Source organism: Mytilus edulis, chromosome 9 (assembly GCF_963676685.1).
Source record: "Mytilus edulis chromosome 9, xbMytEdul2.2, whole genome shotgun sequence".
Classification (NCBI taxonomy): Eukaryota; Metazoa; Mollusca; class Bivalvia; order Mytilida; family Mytilidae; genus Mytilus; species Mytilus edulis.
The window spans coordinates 82,455,653-82,474,926 of record NC_092352.1 but is presented as its reverse complement, the minus strand read 5'-3'; the positions used below and the strand labels follow the sequence as shown (position 1 = coordinate 82,474,926).

Genomic DNA, 19,274 nt, shown 5'->3' with positions numbered 1-19,274 from the left:
ACAACTACGTCAACTTGAAACTCGCTTGAAGAAAAGGGGCTACAAACACAGAAATATCAAAAAAAGCTTTCAGAAAGCGGGATCAATTCCCAGGAGTGAACTATTGGAATACAAAGTTAAAAAGAAAAATAAAAGGACTCCATGTGTTCTTACTTACCACCCATCTCTCAAAAACAGCTTTGGTGTCATTCGTGAGCATTGGAAATCAGTTGAAAAGAATTCCAAACTATCCAAGATTTTTCCCCAGCCTCCAATGATAGCTTTTAGGCAACCTAGTAGTCTGCGGAACCTGCTGGTGCGGGCTGAAGTGTCTGATAATAGAAGTACTTCTGGAGAATGTCGTTCGTGTGAAGAAAAACGCTGCAAATGCTGCCTACAGATGCAGCATTCATCAACATTTCACAGTAAGGCAACCGAAAACAACTATAAGATATTTTGCAATGTTACCTGCAAAAGTATGAATGTTATTTACATACTAGAATGTTCGGTTTGTGGCCTCCAATATGTTGGTGAGTCAAAGCAGCCTTTCCACAAACGCCTCAATGGCCATAGGAGTGATATCTCTAAGAAGCCACTTCTCCCAGTTTCTCAGCACTTCAGACAGTCGGGTCACAAACCTGATGACTTTAACCGCATGAAAATTCTAGTGATTGAACAGAATATTCACTGGAGTGATGCCCAGCGACAGGTTCGGGAAAGCTTTTGGATAAAAGAACTTAATGTACATCATCCAAACGGCATCAATAAGAAATACTAGCGTTTTTGTTTTTTCACTCATTTTTATTGTTAATATACACAGTCACGTATATTGATTTATAGTGTTTTGTTTATATTATGATATTCAGGCTTTTGGATTAAAATCAATCGACCAAAACTTACCTGTATTATTACTGATCTATTTTTACACCTTATACATTATGTATCAGTATTGTTAAAACTTGTGACACTTGAAGAAGGCCATTTGTTGAGCCGAAATATTTGTCAGCACGATTTAATAACAACATTTTCGTATTATAACATCTTATATCAGTACCGTTGTGCAAATCTTTAGACTGATATAATTTTTTCCTTATCTGCATAGTATCGCCTATTCTAGACGATCCGGTACATAGTAAATTTGCTGGTTGGTCGTTTTTATAGACTTTTATATATATATATGTTTACGTATGGTCTTCATGAGCAAAACCCAAACTGTATAGAGGGTTTTAAATGTCCCTATTTGACTAATTTAAATGAATTTAAACTATCAACCTGATGACCTTATGTATGAAAAAAACATGACGAAAACGAACGAAATACAGCAGAAATCGACAACCGTTGAGTACAGCATTTTTGGACAACATAAACCACCTCCTCTCCATTATCTGGTTAACTAGAAGTGTTACATGCCAGCAAAAGCACCGACTTTGAAACAGTTGAAAAGTGCTCTATGTATCAGATTTCTAAAAGACAGAAAACATCTTGCAAGAACAATGACGGGCTTGGCATTTATTCATTCGCCATCAAAATCGACAATAAGTATATATCTTGTAGTTCAGCATTTTATCAAAATATTTATACACGTTATTTACTGTTAATTTGAACATTGTTTATTGTTACGGAGCAAAACGCAGTGTTTAAGGCTGTACTATGACTTATAATGGTTAAGTTTTTACAATTGTGACTTCGATGGTGAGTCGCATGGGCACTCATGCCTCATCTCCTAAATTTGTTTGAACAATAGCTTTCAAAGATACCAGGATAATTATTTAGTACGCCAGACGCGCGTTTCGTCGAACTTAGTCTCATCAGTGACGTTCATATCAAAATACTTATAAAGTCAAGCAAGTCCGAAGCTGAAGAGCATTGAGGATTCAAATTTCCAAAAAGGAGAAAATCAATGGTTGTAATATACATAATATGGGTGCGGGGGGGGGGGGGGGGGGGGGTACTGTACATACACCTTTTTATCCCTATGGTCTGTCACGTGTTTAAACCATCTCTTGTTTTTTAGGTGAAATTTTACAAAAAATGAAATATTCTGTGTAGATTGAGTTTGCAAAACACCTTTTACGAAATAGGACTCAATGATTATAAGTTGACAGAACAAGCCATACTTATTATTTTGGGGATATTCTTCTCCTTATTTTGTATATTCTGCTATCATAGAAAATGTTTCCTAATAAAAATATTTTTTCTAAATATATCATTATAAGTAAGTGAAATACTATTTAAAGCAGTATAAACTAATTATTCACTAGCTAACAGAGAAGCTGTGTATGTCCCTCTCGGGCACACGGCATACATTTATAAATTTGACATAAGAACGTATTGAAACATCCTTGTAGGCTGTAAACTTTATATTAATAGTTCATTCAGTTCAAATACTGTATCTATTCTAACATTTCTATCCTAAATGAGTGAAACGTCCCCCCTAAATATTTATTAGCCTAAAACATTGATATTATGAAGAAAGTTTTTGACTTTATGAGGGAGACACAGAGATAATTTAGTGGTAGTATCATCATAAAGTCATCTTTTGTATAATATACAACTGTTTGAAGGTAGATGAATGCTTAAAAAAACAGTATTTAAAAGTAAAATAAGTCACATTCAGTTTATTCAACAGAAAGTCTTCTTTGGGTGTAATACCATCAAATTATAATACGTCACATCCGGATGCATTCGAAAGTAGGTAAAACTAAATAATCCCTTGTGTAAAAATATACTGAGCGTTTTTATGATGTTCTATTATTATGGCAATATTAAGCTTCTCAATGATGAAAATTGACAAACTGTTATATGCCCAATAAAATTTTACTATAAAGTGTGTGATTCAACATGTTCAAGTGTTTTTAAATTTGTGTATTTCAGGATACACATTTTGTCACAAATTTTATGACCATTAAACGAGTCAAGTTAAATATTATAAATGTGTCACCTACCATCCTAACTTGTATATGATAAGTGTGAATGTTAAAAAACTATATTGTTTGAACCTCTAAGACAAAATACAAAATTAATATTCACATTTTGTAATTAAGAACAAACCTTTGCACATTTCTATATCTTCATCATCACCAGTTTTGCACAAAGCGTTACCATTACAGCGATCGTCTTGTGAAAAGCATTCAATACCATCACTGCACTTTGTTGTATCAGTCGGACACGTTCGATCTATTGGAAAGGTAGAGGCAATAAGGCGATTTGATAATAACAGTAATGGATTTACGTATCAAAATAACATTAATAATAAAATACTATACACTGCGATAGTATTTCAATGTTTCTAACAGCGGTATACTACTGTTGCCTTTATCAATGACTTGATAAACATGTTACCATACATGTTACCATATGTAGTTTTACGAAGACTTTACAGAATGACACAGTTTCCCGTCCTTAACATAACACTTGGCATGTCAACTATGCGTACATATTTTAGTAAAACAGTTCAAAAGTACGTTCCTGTTGCAGTTACGTTGCTGACTCTGTTCTTGGTGGAAATCACTTTCCAAAAACAATGCTTGGTTTTTATCATTTCTTGATATATCAAGACTTTAGACCGTTGGTGTTCCCGTTTGAATTGTTTTACCCTAGTAATTTTGGGACCTATTAATTATAGATTATTGTTCGGTGTGAGCCAATGATAAGTGTTGAAGGCCGAACATTGAGCTATAATGATTTACTTTTATAAATTGTATTTAGATGGAAAATTGTCGCATTGGCACTCACACTACATCTTCCAATATCTATAAACAAAAATGTTAAAGAAACCTTTACTATTCCTTGATATATGAAGACTTTAGACCCTGGATTTTCCCGTTTGAATGGTTTTACACTAGTAATTTTGGGTCCCTGTATAGCTTGTTGTTCGGTGTGAGCCTATATATACTCCGTGTTGAAGGCCGTACATTGACCTATAATGGTTTACTTTTATAAATTAGTATTTGAATGGAGAGTTGTCTCATTGGCACTCATGCCACATCTTCATATATGTATTCAGAAGAATTCGTCATTTTTTAAATTATGTTATCCAGTAAAAGCAGCCTGCAGAAAGTGTACGTACTTTTGCACATTTCCGGATCTTCATCAGAATCATCTTTACAGTAGCCGCGGTAATTACATAAAGTATACTCAGGAAAACAATCTATCCCGTCTGCACATTTCATTTCACCTTTTTCACAATCCAATTCTAGAACAAAAACAATAAAATAAATGAGTAACTTGATTTAAATAGTCTATAACATAAATTTTCGGTAAAGACATGCGATGTCACACCCATAGCCGGGTAATCAGTTTCAATGAGCATGATACATCGTGTATGTAACTTTCTAAAACGTTTTTTTAATGAAATGTTATATTGCTGAAATCCCTGAAAAATATATGAATTTCTTAATATAATTAAGAAATAATTGATGCTAGCTATACTTTATTGTGGTTTTAACATGAGTAGGCAATATATTCGTGATTATTTTTGCCCGAGCGATAGAGAGAACTAACATAACACGAATATAATGCCTACCCATGTTAAAACTACAATAAAGTATAGCTTGCATCAATTATTTGGATTCTGAATAGAACAATAAAGGTAATTTATATGTCCGATAAGCATAAGTTTAAAAACGGTTGTGTAGGCTCTTCCATGAACCTCCCTTGTTTCTTTGTAAAGAAGCAAAAGGCTTGCACTGTGATATTTAAGAGGGAGTTTGAACAGCCAGGATGAAAGGTTTTCGTATGTAGGTCATAAAATTGAGAAAGGAAATGAAGAATATGTCAAAGCGACAACAACCCGACCAAAGAGCAGACAACAGCCGAAGGCAACCAATGGGTCTTCAATGTAGCAAGAAACTCCCGCACCCGTGGGCGTTCTTCAGTTTGCCCCTTAAAAAATATGTATATTAGTACAGTGACAATAGACGTCATACTAAACTCCGAATTATACACAAGAAACTAAAATACAAAATCATGCAAAACTAACAAAGGCCAGGGCTCTTGATTTGGGACCAGCGCAAAATTGCGGCGGGGTTTAACATGTTTATGGGATCTCAATCCTCCCCCCATTCCTCTAGCCAATGTAGAAAAGTAAACGAAGTCCGAGTCCGATTCCAGAAGATTTAACCAACAAAAAATAGAATGACAATAATACATAAATAACAACAGACTACTTATAGTTAACTGACATGCCAGCTCCAGACCTCAATTAAACTAATTGAAAGATTATGTCGTCACCATATGTAGTTCATGCACAATCCCTCTCGTTAGGGGTTTAGTATCATACTATCATAAAATATATGAGAAGAACATAACCCGTGTCATGCCAACAACTGCTTTTTTTTAATAAATGTGATTAGTTAAACCAAAATATGCAATCTTTAATGACCTGACAACAGTATCGTAACTATATCCCTTTTTAATAAGTCTGTTTAAAGGTTTTGTTAGTTTCTGAGGTGAATACTGACATTTTTGTGCTTTATAAAGAATATTTCTATAAAATATTGGATGTGAAATACCTGAACGTATAAGAAGTCTGCATGTTGAACTATATTTATGAATGATGTCCTTATACATGTTATACCGATGATAAAATTTAGTAAATGTTTTGACTAGTTTGTGATATCGAAAACCCTGGTGTAATAATTTTTCAGTAATACATAAATTTCTCTCGCTAAAATCTAGTACGTTGTTACATCCACAAGCGAATCGTACAAGTTTAGATATATAAACACCATAAGATGGTGACAAGGGACGTCACCATCTCAAAATTGGATAATTAACGATAGGAAATGAAAAATCATCTCTTTTATCATAAATTTTTGTATTAAGCTTCCCTTTATTGATATAGCTATCAAGATCGAGGAAAGAGCAGTGGTCATTGTTAGTATAAGCTTTATTTGAAGTAAGTTCATCAAGATAAATTTCTTAAGTATACATACTGAAGACGTCATTATTGAGAGCCAATATATCATTAAAATATCGGAAGTAGCAGCCGGTTCGTAATTCGATATTTAATATCTTACCGGCTGCAAGCAGTCGGTTCGATATTCAAAATTAAGTTGAAAATCATAAAAAAAATAAATACTTGATAACATTAAAAACATGATTTTCAGAGTTTAGAGGACTGATTAGGTATGTAGGAAATCGTTTAATGACATTTCAAGCTGTCATAATTTCTCTTTGTCTTCGAATACAAACCCTTGAAGCTGGATATTTGCTTCATGTTATATAGATATCTATTATAACAAAAAGAAAAACTATGAAATATTTATAGAAAAAACATAAATTTATGGAAAGCACAAAAAACAAATATCTAGCGGAAACCTACCTGATACCCTCGTCTTACAATGTCTATAAACTTCAGTAATACATATACTCTGTATATATAAATTTTCTATAAGAACAATGTTATCTTCGATATCTACGGAGGGCATAGATTGTCACTTTTCAGCAACAAATTATCAAAATTTTAGGACAAAGGACACAGGGCAATGTTGAGAACCCCCTGATCTCCTAATCTTTCTAATACTCTGAAGAAATTTGATTAGTGGGTAGTTACAAACGTTACTTAAGGAATTTGGGTACACTTCCGGTATTCTATGTTTACGGAGGGCCCAAAGTGTCAGTTGAATATTTTAAATATATGGTGAAAAACTACCTGAGACCGGTTAAAAGACGATGATACCCCCTGTTCTTCTAATGTCCATGAAATTCGACGAATTGTTAGACTCTGTATATATAAAGATTGTATGAAAAGGATTTCTCAGAATATTGTGATCTTCGATATCTACGGAAGACTTAGATTGCCACTTTTCAGCTAGAAATTGTCAAAATTATTCCAGGACAAAGGGCACTGGGCTATGGTGAGAGCCCTTGATATCTCAATCCGTCTAATATTAATTCATCGAATTTCATGGACATTGAAAGAACAGGGGGTCTTTTAGTCATTTAAGCGGTCTCAAGTTTTCTGCTATATATTTCAACTGAAGGGGCTTTCCATATGTTCCTTTTTATATTTCTAAATGTTTCTAGAGTGGTCGGTTCTGTTTTTGTTTTAAGAAATGTTATATATAAATTACACTTTTGATGTCATTTTATTGATAAAAATCTAAATTACATGCAGCTTACACAAAGCATTGAGAAGGGTTTATATTCGAGGAAAACGAGTGTTTAAGACATCTTGCAGGCCTAGGGGTAATTAAACGATTTCTTACGTATCGTTTCACTCCTCTCAACCATGAAAAGCATGCTTTTAATGTTATAAATTACTATATTATGAGTTTTAACTAAATTTGAATATCGAATCGCCAGTTGGATATGGAACATCGAATATCGAATAACGAATGGCCGGCTGCTAACTTCACATCCATGTTAAAAAAATATATTAAGTGCATGATGATTTAATAAGATTCATTATTCTGAATAAGTCAATATACCCATGTGCAAACAATTTGTACTGGATTTAAAGCACGGGTTTGTTAACAAAGCGAACGAAGAACGTCATATTAGAATTAAAAGCGATGCGTACATGAATTATAATTTATTCCAAATTCATTATTCCATTGATATGAATTATCAATTTTTTATACGTCATATAAATTCATTTGTTCAATAAAAAGATCAATATGAACAGCACAAGAAACCTAGAAAAAGATGAAATGGAATTTACAAATACACAATTATTTTATAAACACATTACAGATTATCTTTACAGATAAACATTAAACCTTCTTACCTCTACATATATCTTCGTTTTCATCCTCCCCATTGTCACATTTATTCCAGCCATTACAGAATTGATATCTATATACACAGCCAGAACCGTCTGAACATTCTCTACATTCTCCTGGAGGAATACTGTCCGTCGACCCATCTGTTAAGTTATCACAATTATCGATTGCATCATATCTTAATACAAGTGATATTTGGTATAGAGAATAAATGTCAATGAGAATAGATAATGTTTTACTTTGTTATACTTTTTTTTATTTTCGGGATAGGGGACTGTGAATTTTTTTTCTTTTTTTATTTGGGGGGGGGGGGCACCATTTGAGTTTTAGGATCTTAATGTCATTTATTTGTTAGGTTATCAACAGTCTGAGTATATGAAGATTGAGTCTTAAAGGTAATATAAAATCAATACTATTTTTATACTCAGGAACAGACTTCACGTTCTCCGAGCCAACATTTGCCCAAGTTTATTGAAGGAAATCCTTTTTTCTTCAACGTATTGTCGGAATCGTGGTTAATCTGTCGTTACTAGGTGAAACCACAAGTACATGTATATTTGTAGGATTGAATTTTCTTAGCAGCTAGCACCCGTGTGTTTTTTTTCAAGTAGTCTGCTAATGATTATCTATGTGTGATTAAAAAAGAGAGACGTATGGATATGAACACTCGAACATTTTATACCTAAAACTACTTCGATTTGACTTAGATCAAAAATATTGAATTTACCGCAAAAAAAAAACCCACAAATCGTGATGCGTAAGTAGAAAGTGAATACTTAAATTGGTAAGATTGGCAAATAATAGTTATAGTGCAATGTTTCCTTAGCGGATGGTTAAGATGTGATAGAAAGTCAATGAAGCTTCCAGAAGGCGATCTAGATTTGGAAGACTTTTTCACATTCGGCCGATGGTAGAATGTTTGCACATGACTACGTTGGCATCGTAAGGTAGTATTAAATCAGCTCATTACATAAATAAAAGCAACACTAGTATACCGCTGTTCAAAACTCATACATCTATGGACAAAAAACAAAATCTGGGTAACAAACTAAAACTGAGGGAAACGCATCAAATATTAGAGGAGAACTACGACACAACATTAAAATGTAACACATACAGCAACGGACTAAGCATTAGACAAAATCCGATGAGAATAACGAATATAACATCAAAACCAAATACATGAATTTGGGATAGAAAAGTACCGTGACACGTCTTATAGTAATGTGAATTCACAATAGAAAATAGGAGAAAACAAAAGACACAATGGAAACACAACGTAAAAATGTTACACACACAGAAACGAACTATGATATAACAATGGTCATTTTCCTGAATTGGTACAGGACATTTTTAAAGAAAAAAATGGTAAGTTGAACATGGTTTTGTGACATGTCAAACATCGCACTTTGATGGCATTGTTAAATATAACATTAAAATGACAACATAATAATACAGAACAACAATACAAATAAATAGCAGAACGTATTTGGCAAGGAAACACATGAATAATAGATAACAAAAGGCATCAGTATTAACACGGTAACCATGGGAGATAGTTTTATTGGTGAATAAAAGGATTTCGTAGGCTATAATTATGAGACAATCCTTGCATTTAAATGATAGTTGTCACAAGGGTATACATTATTGATCCTAGTATGTATGAGTCTTCTTAAAATCGTTTCGTTTATCAGTTAGCTTACTTCGACCAAATACGATTGTACTTGCAATTGAACATGATACATTTATAATATGAAAACAATGATTTAAGTTTAGCTTCGCAAAAATATACGTTACCTCTTATTGCAGTCAAAAACAACACAACAAAGAAAGGATATATTTCCATTGCCCTGTGAAAAATAATTGTATAAAGGTAACATGATAAAGAACTACAGCATTCACTGTTATTTCTTTTCAAGTCTGTTTCATACATTGTATAATAATGTTTATATCGATTTGATTAACATTGAAAAAGTTATCAAGTCGTGATACAACTGATACATTGTGATAATGTAAATGATACAAAGTAAAACTAAATTTCAAACAATTCGAATACATGACATGATAAAAATTTTAATATGCAAACTGCAATATTTTGTAACAAGTCTGCTTTTGACGTTCTGTTATAATATCACATGTTTTTCCTATGAGCTCATGATATCTATCACAATATAACTAAGGTTTCTGATATAAGAGAAAATATACTTAGGATATGTTAACCACAAAAAAAAAATCATTTTTTTTAAACCTGTTAGATATAAGAAGATGTGGTATGAGTGTCAATGAGACAACTCTACATCCAAGTCACAATTTTTAAAGAAAACCAGTATAGATCAAAGTACGGTCTTTAACACAGAGCCTTAGTTCACCCTGAACAGGAAACTATAACGGGCTCTTTTAATGACTAGTGTAAAACCATTCAAACGGGATAACCAACGCACTAATATAAATAAAAAAAAAGAGAACTGAGAAACACTTATGAACCACATTAACAAACGACAACTACCGAACATTATAATCCTGACATAGGACAGGTGAAAATAAATCCAGTGGATTTAAATGTTTTAAAAAATACAAACCTTCCTCCTTATACGATACAATAGAATAACATCACAACCTTAAATTAAACGCATTGGATAATAATCTATACAGAATATTTACATTTATGTTATGTAATACAAACGGTTCCATATAAGGCAAAACCGTGTAAAACCTTTTTTTTACATACGAAAGGTGAATACTCAAGTAAATTAGAAGTGAGTAGGAGACGTTTTTAAATGTTAACAACCAGGTACTGACATTTCAAAATCCGCCAATTATCCTGGTTTGAAATACTTATCTCTTTAAATACCAATTACCTTCATTATCCGCCTTTTCAGATATAAATTTATTTAAATAATAAACTTTCAAATGTCACCTATGGTGACCATTTTAAAAATGGTATTAGTTTAATTGACAATTATGAATAAAAAATGTAACAGATAGATTGACATCGAAATAACCTGGAATTAATGTAAAAAACCTAATAATTATAACCGTTAATTGATCACGTTGATTTGACTAATCATTATATACAACTGCAGTATAAATCTGTAAAAATACTGTAATCGTGTGTGTGATATTTCTTTTTCAATATCTTTAATTGTAAACTATATTCTATCAGGATGATGTATATAAATAAAGGCAACAGTAGTATACCGCTGCTCAAAACTCATAAATCTATGGACAAAAAAAAATCGGGGTAACAAATCAAAACTGAGGGAAACGCATTACATATTAGAGGAGAACAACGACACAACATCAAAATATAACACACACAGCAACGGACTAACCCTTATGACTTTTGATTAACATTTGAATAGTTATCATAGGTACCAGGATTATAAGTTAGTACACCAGATGCGCGTTTCGTCTACATAAGACTCAGAAATCAAAATGGTTAAAAAGGTAAAATTTTTATTTTGGATGAACAAAATTATCCCCCCAAAAAAGAGCTCAAAACAATTAAATGAATTCTATAAGTATCCATTACGTATACAATAAACCCTAGGGAATAAGCAGTTTAAATTTGGAATTAGTTTGACCAGTGTGTACCGAACATCATAATCCTGACATAGGACAGGTGAAAATAAATCCAGTGGGTTTTAATGTTTCGATAAATTCCAACCTTCCTCCTTGTACGAAACAATAGAATAACATCACAACAGAGAAAGGTACACTATTAAATATCAATTGAAATGGCTTAACTCAAACAAAAGACATATTCACACAAGTGAACATACTATATAGCTAGTACACTGAACGAATACATTTGATCTTTGACACAGGAAAAATACAAAATCAATTAATAATTAGGTAAACTTGTTTATCTACTTTTCACCTTAATTATGGATCCATTATAATATTTTATTAACTATGTATTTGCCTGCAGATATCACATATCAAATTTATTCGTCCAGTGTGTGTTAATTTGCGTTTTTGATTGAGTTAAGCCTACCAATTGATATTTGATAGTGTGTCTTTCTATGTGGTGATGTTATACTATTGTTTTTAAAAAAGGGAGAAAGTTTGGTACCATTTATACGGTTGATACCGCTGCAAATGTTTGCACGTGTCTTAAATAATGGATCTGATGTGCAGTTGTTGTTCTCTATATATGTAGTTCATACGTGTTTCTCGTTTCTGGTATTTATATTGATTAGACCGTTCGTTTCTCCATTTTAATAGTATTTAAACATTTGGCTTTTCTCCACTAACACGAGTATTTCATCTTCCAAACTAAAAGACAAATTGAAAGAGTTGGTATTGCTTTGTTTTATAAAAAAAATAGCCAACGTAGATCAAAAGTATCTTGTCTTAGGGAAGGATACATCCTACTTTGTTAAGGATCAATCTGATTCAAACGAAAAATTCTCTGAAACTGACGTTATCAAGATGCTTAATTTCTTGATTGACAATATATTTGTTACGTTCGGAGGACGTATTTTCCAACAGACTGTCGGCATTCCAATTTGAACCAATTGTGCCCCTCTTGTCCCCGACTTGTTTCTTTATTATTATGAGGCTGACTTCATACAGGAACTTCTTTGGAAGTGAAATAAGAAGTTAGCAATATCCCTTGAACTTTACTTTCCGCTATATTGATGATGTTCTTTCACTAAATAATTCAAAATTTGGTGACTATGTTGAACGCATTCATCCCATCGAACGAGAGATAAAGGATACAACATTTACAATTGAGTTGATCTCATATTTTGAGTAACATCTAGAAATTGACAATGAGGGTCGGTTGAACACAAAACTTTACGACAAAAGTGAGGATTTCAGCTTTCTAATTGTGAACTTTCCATTTTTTTAGTAGCGACATTCCAGCAGCACTTGCATACGGGGTTTATATCTCCCAATAGATACGATATTCCCATTCTTACATTTTCTATCATGATTTTCTATCATTGATAGAGGGTTGCTGCTCACAAGGAAGCTATTAAACCAAGAGTTTCAAACGGTGAAGTTGAAATCATCCCTATGTAAATTTAACGGACGTCATCACGAAGTGGTTGATCGTTATGTAATAACAGTTTAACAAATGATATCGGATATGTTCATTACGTCGTAGCTACAACCACCTTCCGTTTCATGAATTTGACCTATCGAATAAGACTATTAACAGGATTTGTTTATAAATTTATGTAAACAAAAGTAGAAATGATCAAGCAAAATTAAAATTGCAATTGATCATTTAAATTATAGGAGGCAAAATATCTGACAAATGTCACTAACAAGAACAGTGAACATCCTTAATTTAAACGCATTGGATAATAATCTATACAGAATAATTAAATTTATATTATGTAATACAAACGGTTCCATATAAGGCAACACTGTGTAAAACTTTTAAAAACAAGTAGGAGTAAGTCAATTGATTTTTGTTTCACTCAGATTATATTTAGATATTAATTTAAGTTTGCTTAATATCCTGTAGACTTAAAAACAATTTAAAAAAATGTTTGACTTAAAAATGATAAATATACTCACACTATGTAGAATAGAAGCTTACATACGAGAGGTGAATACTCAAGTAAATTAGAAAGTGAGTAGGAGACGTATTTAAATGTTAACAACCAGGTACTGACATATCAAAATCCGCCGATTATCCTGGTTTGAAATACTTATCTCTTTAAATACCAATTACCTTCATTATCCGCCTTTTCAGATATAATTTTATATTAATAATAAACTTTCAAATGTCACCTATGGTGACATTTTAAAAATGGTATTAGTTTAATTGACAATTATGAATAAAAAATGTAAAACATAGATTGATATCGAAATAACCTGGGATTATTGTAAAAAAGCTAATAATTATAACCATTAATTGATCACGTTGATTTGTCTATTCATTATATAACTGCAGTTTAAATCTGTAAAAATACTGTGATCGTTTGTGTGCTATTTCTTTTTTTTAACGTCCGTTTAATGATATTTTTACTTGTAAACTATATTCTATCAGGATGATGTATATGATCTTTAATTAACATTTGAATAGTTATCAAAGGTACCAGGATTATAAGTTAGTACGCCAGACGCGCGTTTCGTCTACACAAGACTCAGAAATCAAAATGGTTAAAAAGTAAAATTTTTAATTCTGGAAAAACAAAATTATCCCAAAAACAATTAAATAAATTCTATAAGTGTCCATTACGTATATAATAAACCCTAGGGAATAAGCAGTTTTAATTTGGAATTAGTTTGACCAGTGTGTATATCCCGCTGGTTTTACAGTATATTGATCATTATTAAAACTGAGTAATGTGATTCGTAAAACTATGGAAATAACTTTGCATGCATGCATGATTTCACAACTAGCTTATGTGTTTGACTGTCCCTTTGGAATCCTTCGTCCCTCTTTTATGAAAAGATGTTTTAATGATAATTTTGAAAGGTGTCAATTGTTACAGTAAATGAAATATATTAGGAAGCCTTATCGATTTATCTGACAGGTATATGAAGTTACGTTTTACATATGTATTAAACAGTACCGTGTGAAATTGCAGGTATCTAGTGGTGGTTACGATTTTTTTTTGAAGAGATGAGAGACAAGGGAGTATTACTAAGATAATAAATTAACCACAGCGGGACATACCAAAATGTTCAACGGGAAATATTGCAATATTTGCTTTGAACAGTTACATAATAAATTCAACAGTGAAAAATTAACAACTGTTACAAGTTAAAAAAAAAACATTATAAGTCGTAGAACGACTATAACTGGTATGGACAGTAGTGTAGTGGTTGTGGTTGTCATGGTATCAAGAGTGCAGATGCATCACGGATGAAAATGTTCTATAGTATCCGTAATTATAAAAATATGAATTGAACGAAACATACTCTTGTTTCTTAATAGAACGTTTATATCACGTCACAATTCTACAATAAAGCATTCAGATATTTTCCACGGTTAAATTGATAAAATTGAGAATGAAATTTGGGAATATGTAAAACAGACAACAACCCGACCAACAACCACCAATAGGCCTTCAACGCAGCAAGACATTCCCGCAACCGGAAGAGATACTCAGGTGGCCCCAAACAACATTGTGTTCTGGTACAGTGAACATGGACGTATTACAAAACATGTTAGATAAAGGACTATTGTTGACAATTGAGATTCACGAGTCTACAATTAAGACATATAAATAAGGAACCTACTAAAAAAAGTAGAACTAATTATTGATTTACTCGGTACAGTGATATTTTTAAACATTGCTACACAGTCCCGGATCCAGGTATTTTATCCGTTAATGCTACTTTATTCGACGATTATATTTTGCCGTTCATCATCATAGTCAAACTATATGTTATATATATATATAAACAGATGTGGTATGATTGCCAATGGGACAATTCTCCATCCAGGTCACAATTTGTACAAGAAAAACCATTATAGGTCATGTATTATATTTATATATATTTTTTGAAATACCGATATATAAACAAACAAAAATGACTCATAAACTAAGAAATTCTGTTTACCTTAATATGAACCAGAACCAGTTTCCAAGTCAACATCAAAAACCTTTACAATTTTAGAACTTGTCTCCTTATGAATTGGTCATTTGCGACTGGTGTACCAGAAATCGCCTTTTAATGGTCATTGTGTGGTTAAGAACTCAATTTTATTTGTAGTAATCGATCTTGTTCTGTGGCTTGGTGTTTCTTCATTCACTATTTACATACAATTGACGGTATAGTTAGTTATCAAATGTACCAGGATTATAATTTAGTACGCCAGACGCACGTTTTGTCTACATAAGACTCACCAGTGACGCTCATATCAACATATTTTTAAATCAAAACTAGCATACCCTCATGACACTTACCAAAGAGGAAATCCTGGATAATCATAGGTCTCATCTATGTTCCTTTGGAATTTCAACCAAAGATGAAGAACTGGATCTTCCATCACTGTATTGGATACCTAAACTACATAAGTGTCCTTACAAACAACGGTATATTGCTGGGTCTTCCAAGTGCTCCACGAAACCTCTTTCTAAATTATTAACATCTATTTTATCAGCAATCAAAGACGGGCTTCAAAGTTATTGTGAAACTGCCTATTCTAGAGGTGACGTGAATCAGATGTGGATACATTGTACTTAAAAATTCAAAAGATTTTTTAGAGTACATACAATCTAACTCTCTTTCTTCTTGTAACAGTATTTAAACATTTGACTTTTCTACTCTGTACACAAGTATTCCACATTCCAAACTAAAAGACAAATTGAAAGAGTTGGTATTACTTTGCTTCATAAAAAAGAATGGCCAACGTAGATACAAGTATCTTGTCTTAGGGAGGGATAAATCCTACTTTGTAAAGAATCACTCTGATTCAAACAAAAAATTATCTGAAACTGATATTATCAAGATGCTTGATTTCTTGATTGACAACATATTTGTTACGTTCGGAGGACGTGTTTTTCAACAGACCGTCGGCATTCCAATGGGAACAAACTATGCCCCTCTACTCGCCGACTTGTTTATTTATTATTTTGAGGCTGACTTCATGCAGAAACTTCTTAGGAAGAAAGATAAGAAGTTAGCAATATCCTTTAACTCTACTTTCCGCTATATAGATGATGTTCTTTCACTAAACAATTCAAAATTTGGTGACTATGTGGAACGCATCTATCCAATCGAACTAGAGATAAAGGATACTACAGATACAGTTAAGTCGGCTTCATATCTTGACTTACATATAAAAATTGACAATGAGGGTCGGTTGAAAACAAAACTTTACGACAAAAGAGATGATTTCAGCTTTCCAATTGTGAACTTTCCATTTCTAAGTAGCAACATTCCAGCAGCACCTGTATACGGGGTATATATCTCCCAATTGATACGATATTCCCGTGCTTGCATTTCCTATCATGATTTTCTTGATAGATGGTTGTTGCTCACAAGGTAGCTATTAAACCAAGAGTTCCAAATGGTGAAGTTGAAATCATCCCTTCGTAAATGTTACGGACGCCATCACGAGTTGCTTGACCGTTATGGAATAACCGTTTCACAAATGATATCGGATATGTTCCTTACGTCGTAACTACAATACCCTTCCCTCTAAATGTGACCTACCGAATTAGACTATTTACCGGATTTGTAATCACATAAGCAACACGACGGGTGCCACATGTGGAGCAGGATCTGCTTACCCTTCCGGAGCACCTGAGATCACCCCTAGTTTTTGGTGGGGTTCGTGTTGTTTATTCTTTAGTTTTCTATGTTGTGTCGTGTGTACTATTGTTTTTCTGTTTGTCTTTTTCATTTTTAGCCAAGGCGTTGTCAGTTTGTTTTAGATATATGAGTTTGACTGTCTCTTTGGTATCTTTCGTCCCTCTTCTAGTACAAAGTTGAAGGGCATTGAGAAGCAAAAATTCCAAAAAGTTGTGCCAAATACGGCTAGAAAGGTAATCTATGCCTGGAATAAGAAAATCCGTAGTTTTTTGAAAAATTCAAAGTTTTGTAAACAGGTAATTTATATAAAAAAAATTATTGATATTCATGTCAACTCCGAAGTGTTGACTACTGGGCTGGTGATACCCTCGGGAACGAAACGTCCACCAACAGTGGCATCGACCCAGTTGTGTTAATAGTTATCAAAATTACCAGGATTATAATTTAGTACGCCAGACGCGCGTTTCGTCTACATAAGACTCATCACTTATGCTCATATCAAAATATTTTTAAAGCCAAACTAGTACAAAGTTCAAGAGCATTGAGAATCGAAAAATCCAAAAAGTTGAGCCAAATACGGCTATAAAGGTAATTTATGCCTGGGATAAGAAAATCCTTAGTTTTCGAAAAATTCAAGTTTTTGTAAACAGGATACTTATAAAAAATGACCACATATTCATATTCATGTCAACACGACTACTGGGTTGGTGATACCCTCGGGGACGAAACGTACCGTTGTTGTTAGAGATATTTTTTGCATTGGATGTGCACTCAGTATAAAAAGAACGAGATGAGGTATAATTGCCACTCAGACAATTATCCACCAAATGTCAAATAAAGTGAATGTAATCCAATACAGCCTTCAACAATACGAAAAAGTCATGCCACATAAAAGGCCCCTCCATGAAATATATGCCTCATTCAATTGAGAATAAAAAAACTTAATTTAAAAACAAATATGACAGACATGGACCTACAACAACTACTGAACCGTGCAAAGTATGAAGCGGGGTTATATATGTTGGTGAGCGCTCAATCCCTCTTAAAAAAGGACAGTGATGTAACAACACAACATAAGAAAACACTGTAAAAAGCCGTTCAAAAGGGGTGAACTCATTAGATCGATACAAAACAGGTTTCGATGAACAATCGAATCCTGTACAGAACATTGATTTTGATACGATCGACCAGGGATATTCAGATGGCATCCAGTAAAGTTTGACATTAATCAAACGAGTATGTATTAAAGACCGTACTTTTACCTTTTATACAGATATTGCGACTTGGATGAAGAGTTTTTATATTAGCACTCATATCACATCTTCTTACATCTATGATTTAACGTTACGCTACCTTCTAATAAAAACTCGGATGCTTGAAGAAATAATTTCAATTAACTATTAAGGCCTGTCGTGGTTTTTTTCAGAACTATAGTTAATTTTGTTAAAACCTTTGATTCGATCTATATCTCAATACAATTTAACCATTCAGTAAAATTGATGAAAGAGAGAGATTGAAAGCCCTGAAAATGGAAATGGGGAATGTGTCAAAGAGACAACAACCCGACCATAGAGCAGACAACAGCAGAAGGTCACTTACAGGTCTTCAAGCAACGAGAAATTCTCGCACCACCCGGAGGCGTCCTGCAGCTGGCCCCGAAACAAATATATACTTGTTCAGTGATAATGAACATCATACTAAACTCCAAACTGTACACAAGAAACTAAAAGTTCAAATAATACAAGACTAATAAAGGCCAGGGGTTCCTGACTTGGGACAGACGCAACAATGCGCCGGGTTAAACATGTTTGTGAGATCTCAACCCTCCCCCTATATATCTAGCCAATGCAGAAAAGTAAACGCATAACAATACGCACATTAAAATTCAGTTCGAGAGAAGTCCGAGTCTGATGTGAGAAGATGTAACCAAAGAAAATAAACAAAATGACAATAATACATAAATAACATCAGACTACTAGCAGTTGACTGACATGCCAGCCCCGGACCTCAATTAAACTGATTGAACAATTATGTCAACATCATATGAATATCAGACACAATTCTCCCCGTGAGAGGTTTAGTATCATACCATCATAACATATATATGAGAAGAACATAACCCGTGTCATGCCAACTACTGGTTCATTAATTATAAAATTGTGTGTAGTTCCGAAGCAAAGACCCTATAAGTGAATCAATATTAACGCCAAAATATGCAACCTTTAATGACCTGACAACAGTATCGTAACTATATCCCTTCTTAATAAGTTTATTTAAAGGTTTTGTTAGCTTCTGAGGTGAAAACTGACACTTTTGTGCTTTATAAAGAATATTTCC

At 33.1% G+C, this 19,274-nt stretch overlaps 1 protein-coding gene across 1 annotated transcript in view; it reads right to left on the bottom strand.

The window, feature by feature from the left end:
* Positions 1-13,368, bottom strand: part of LOC139489185 (low-density lipoprotein receptor-related protein 2-like) — a 44,945-nt gene extending 31,577 nt beyond the window's left edge. Inside the window, exons 1-5 of the mRNA XM_071275368.1 lie at positions 13,242-13,368; positions 9,504-9,556; positions 7,712-7,849; positions 4,049-4,174; positions 3,031-3,156 (exon numbers count right to left, since the gene is read on the bottom strand). Of these exons, the coding sequence (XP_071131469.1) occupies positions 3,031-3,156; positions 4,049-4,174; positions 7,712-7,849; positions 9,504-9,552 (439 nt within the window). The 5' untranslated portion in view covers positions 9,553-9,556; positions 13,242-13,368. The remainder of the gene's footprint in view (positions 1-3,030; positions 3,157-4,048; positions 4,175-7,711; positions 7,850-9,503; positions 9,557-13,241) is intronic.
* Positions 13,369-19,274: the final 5,906 nt, after the last annotated feature.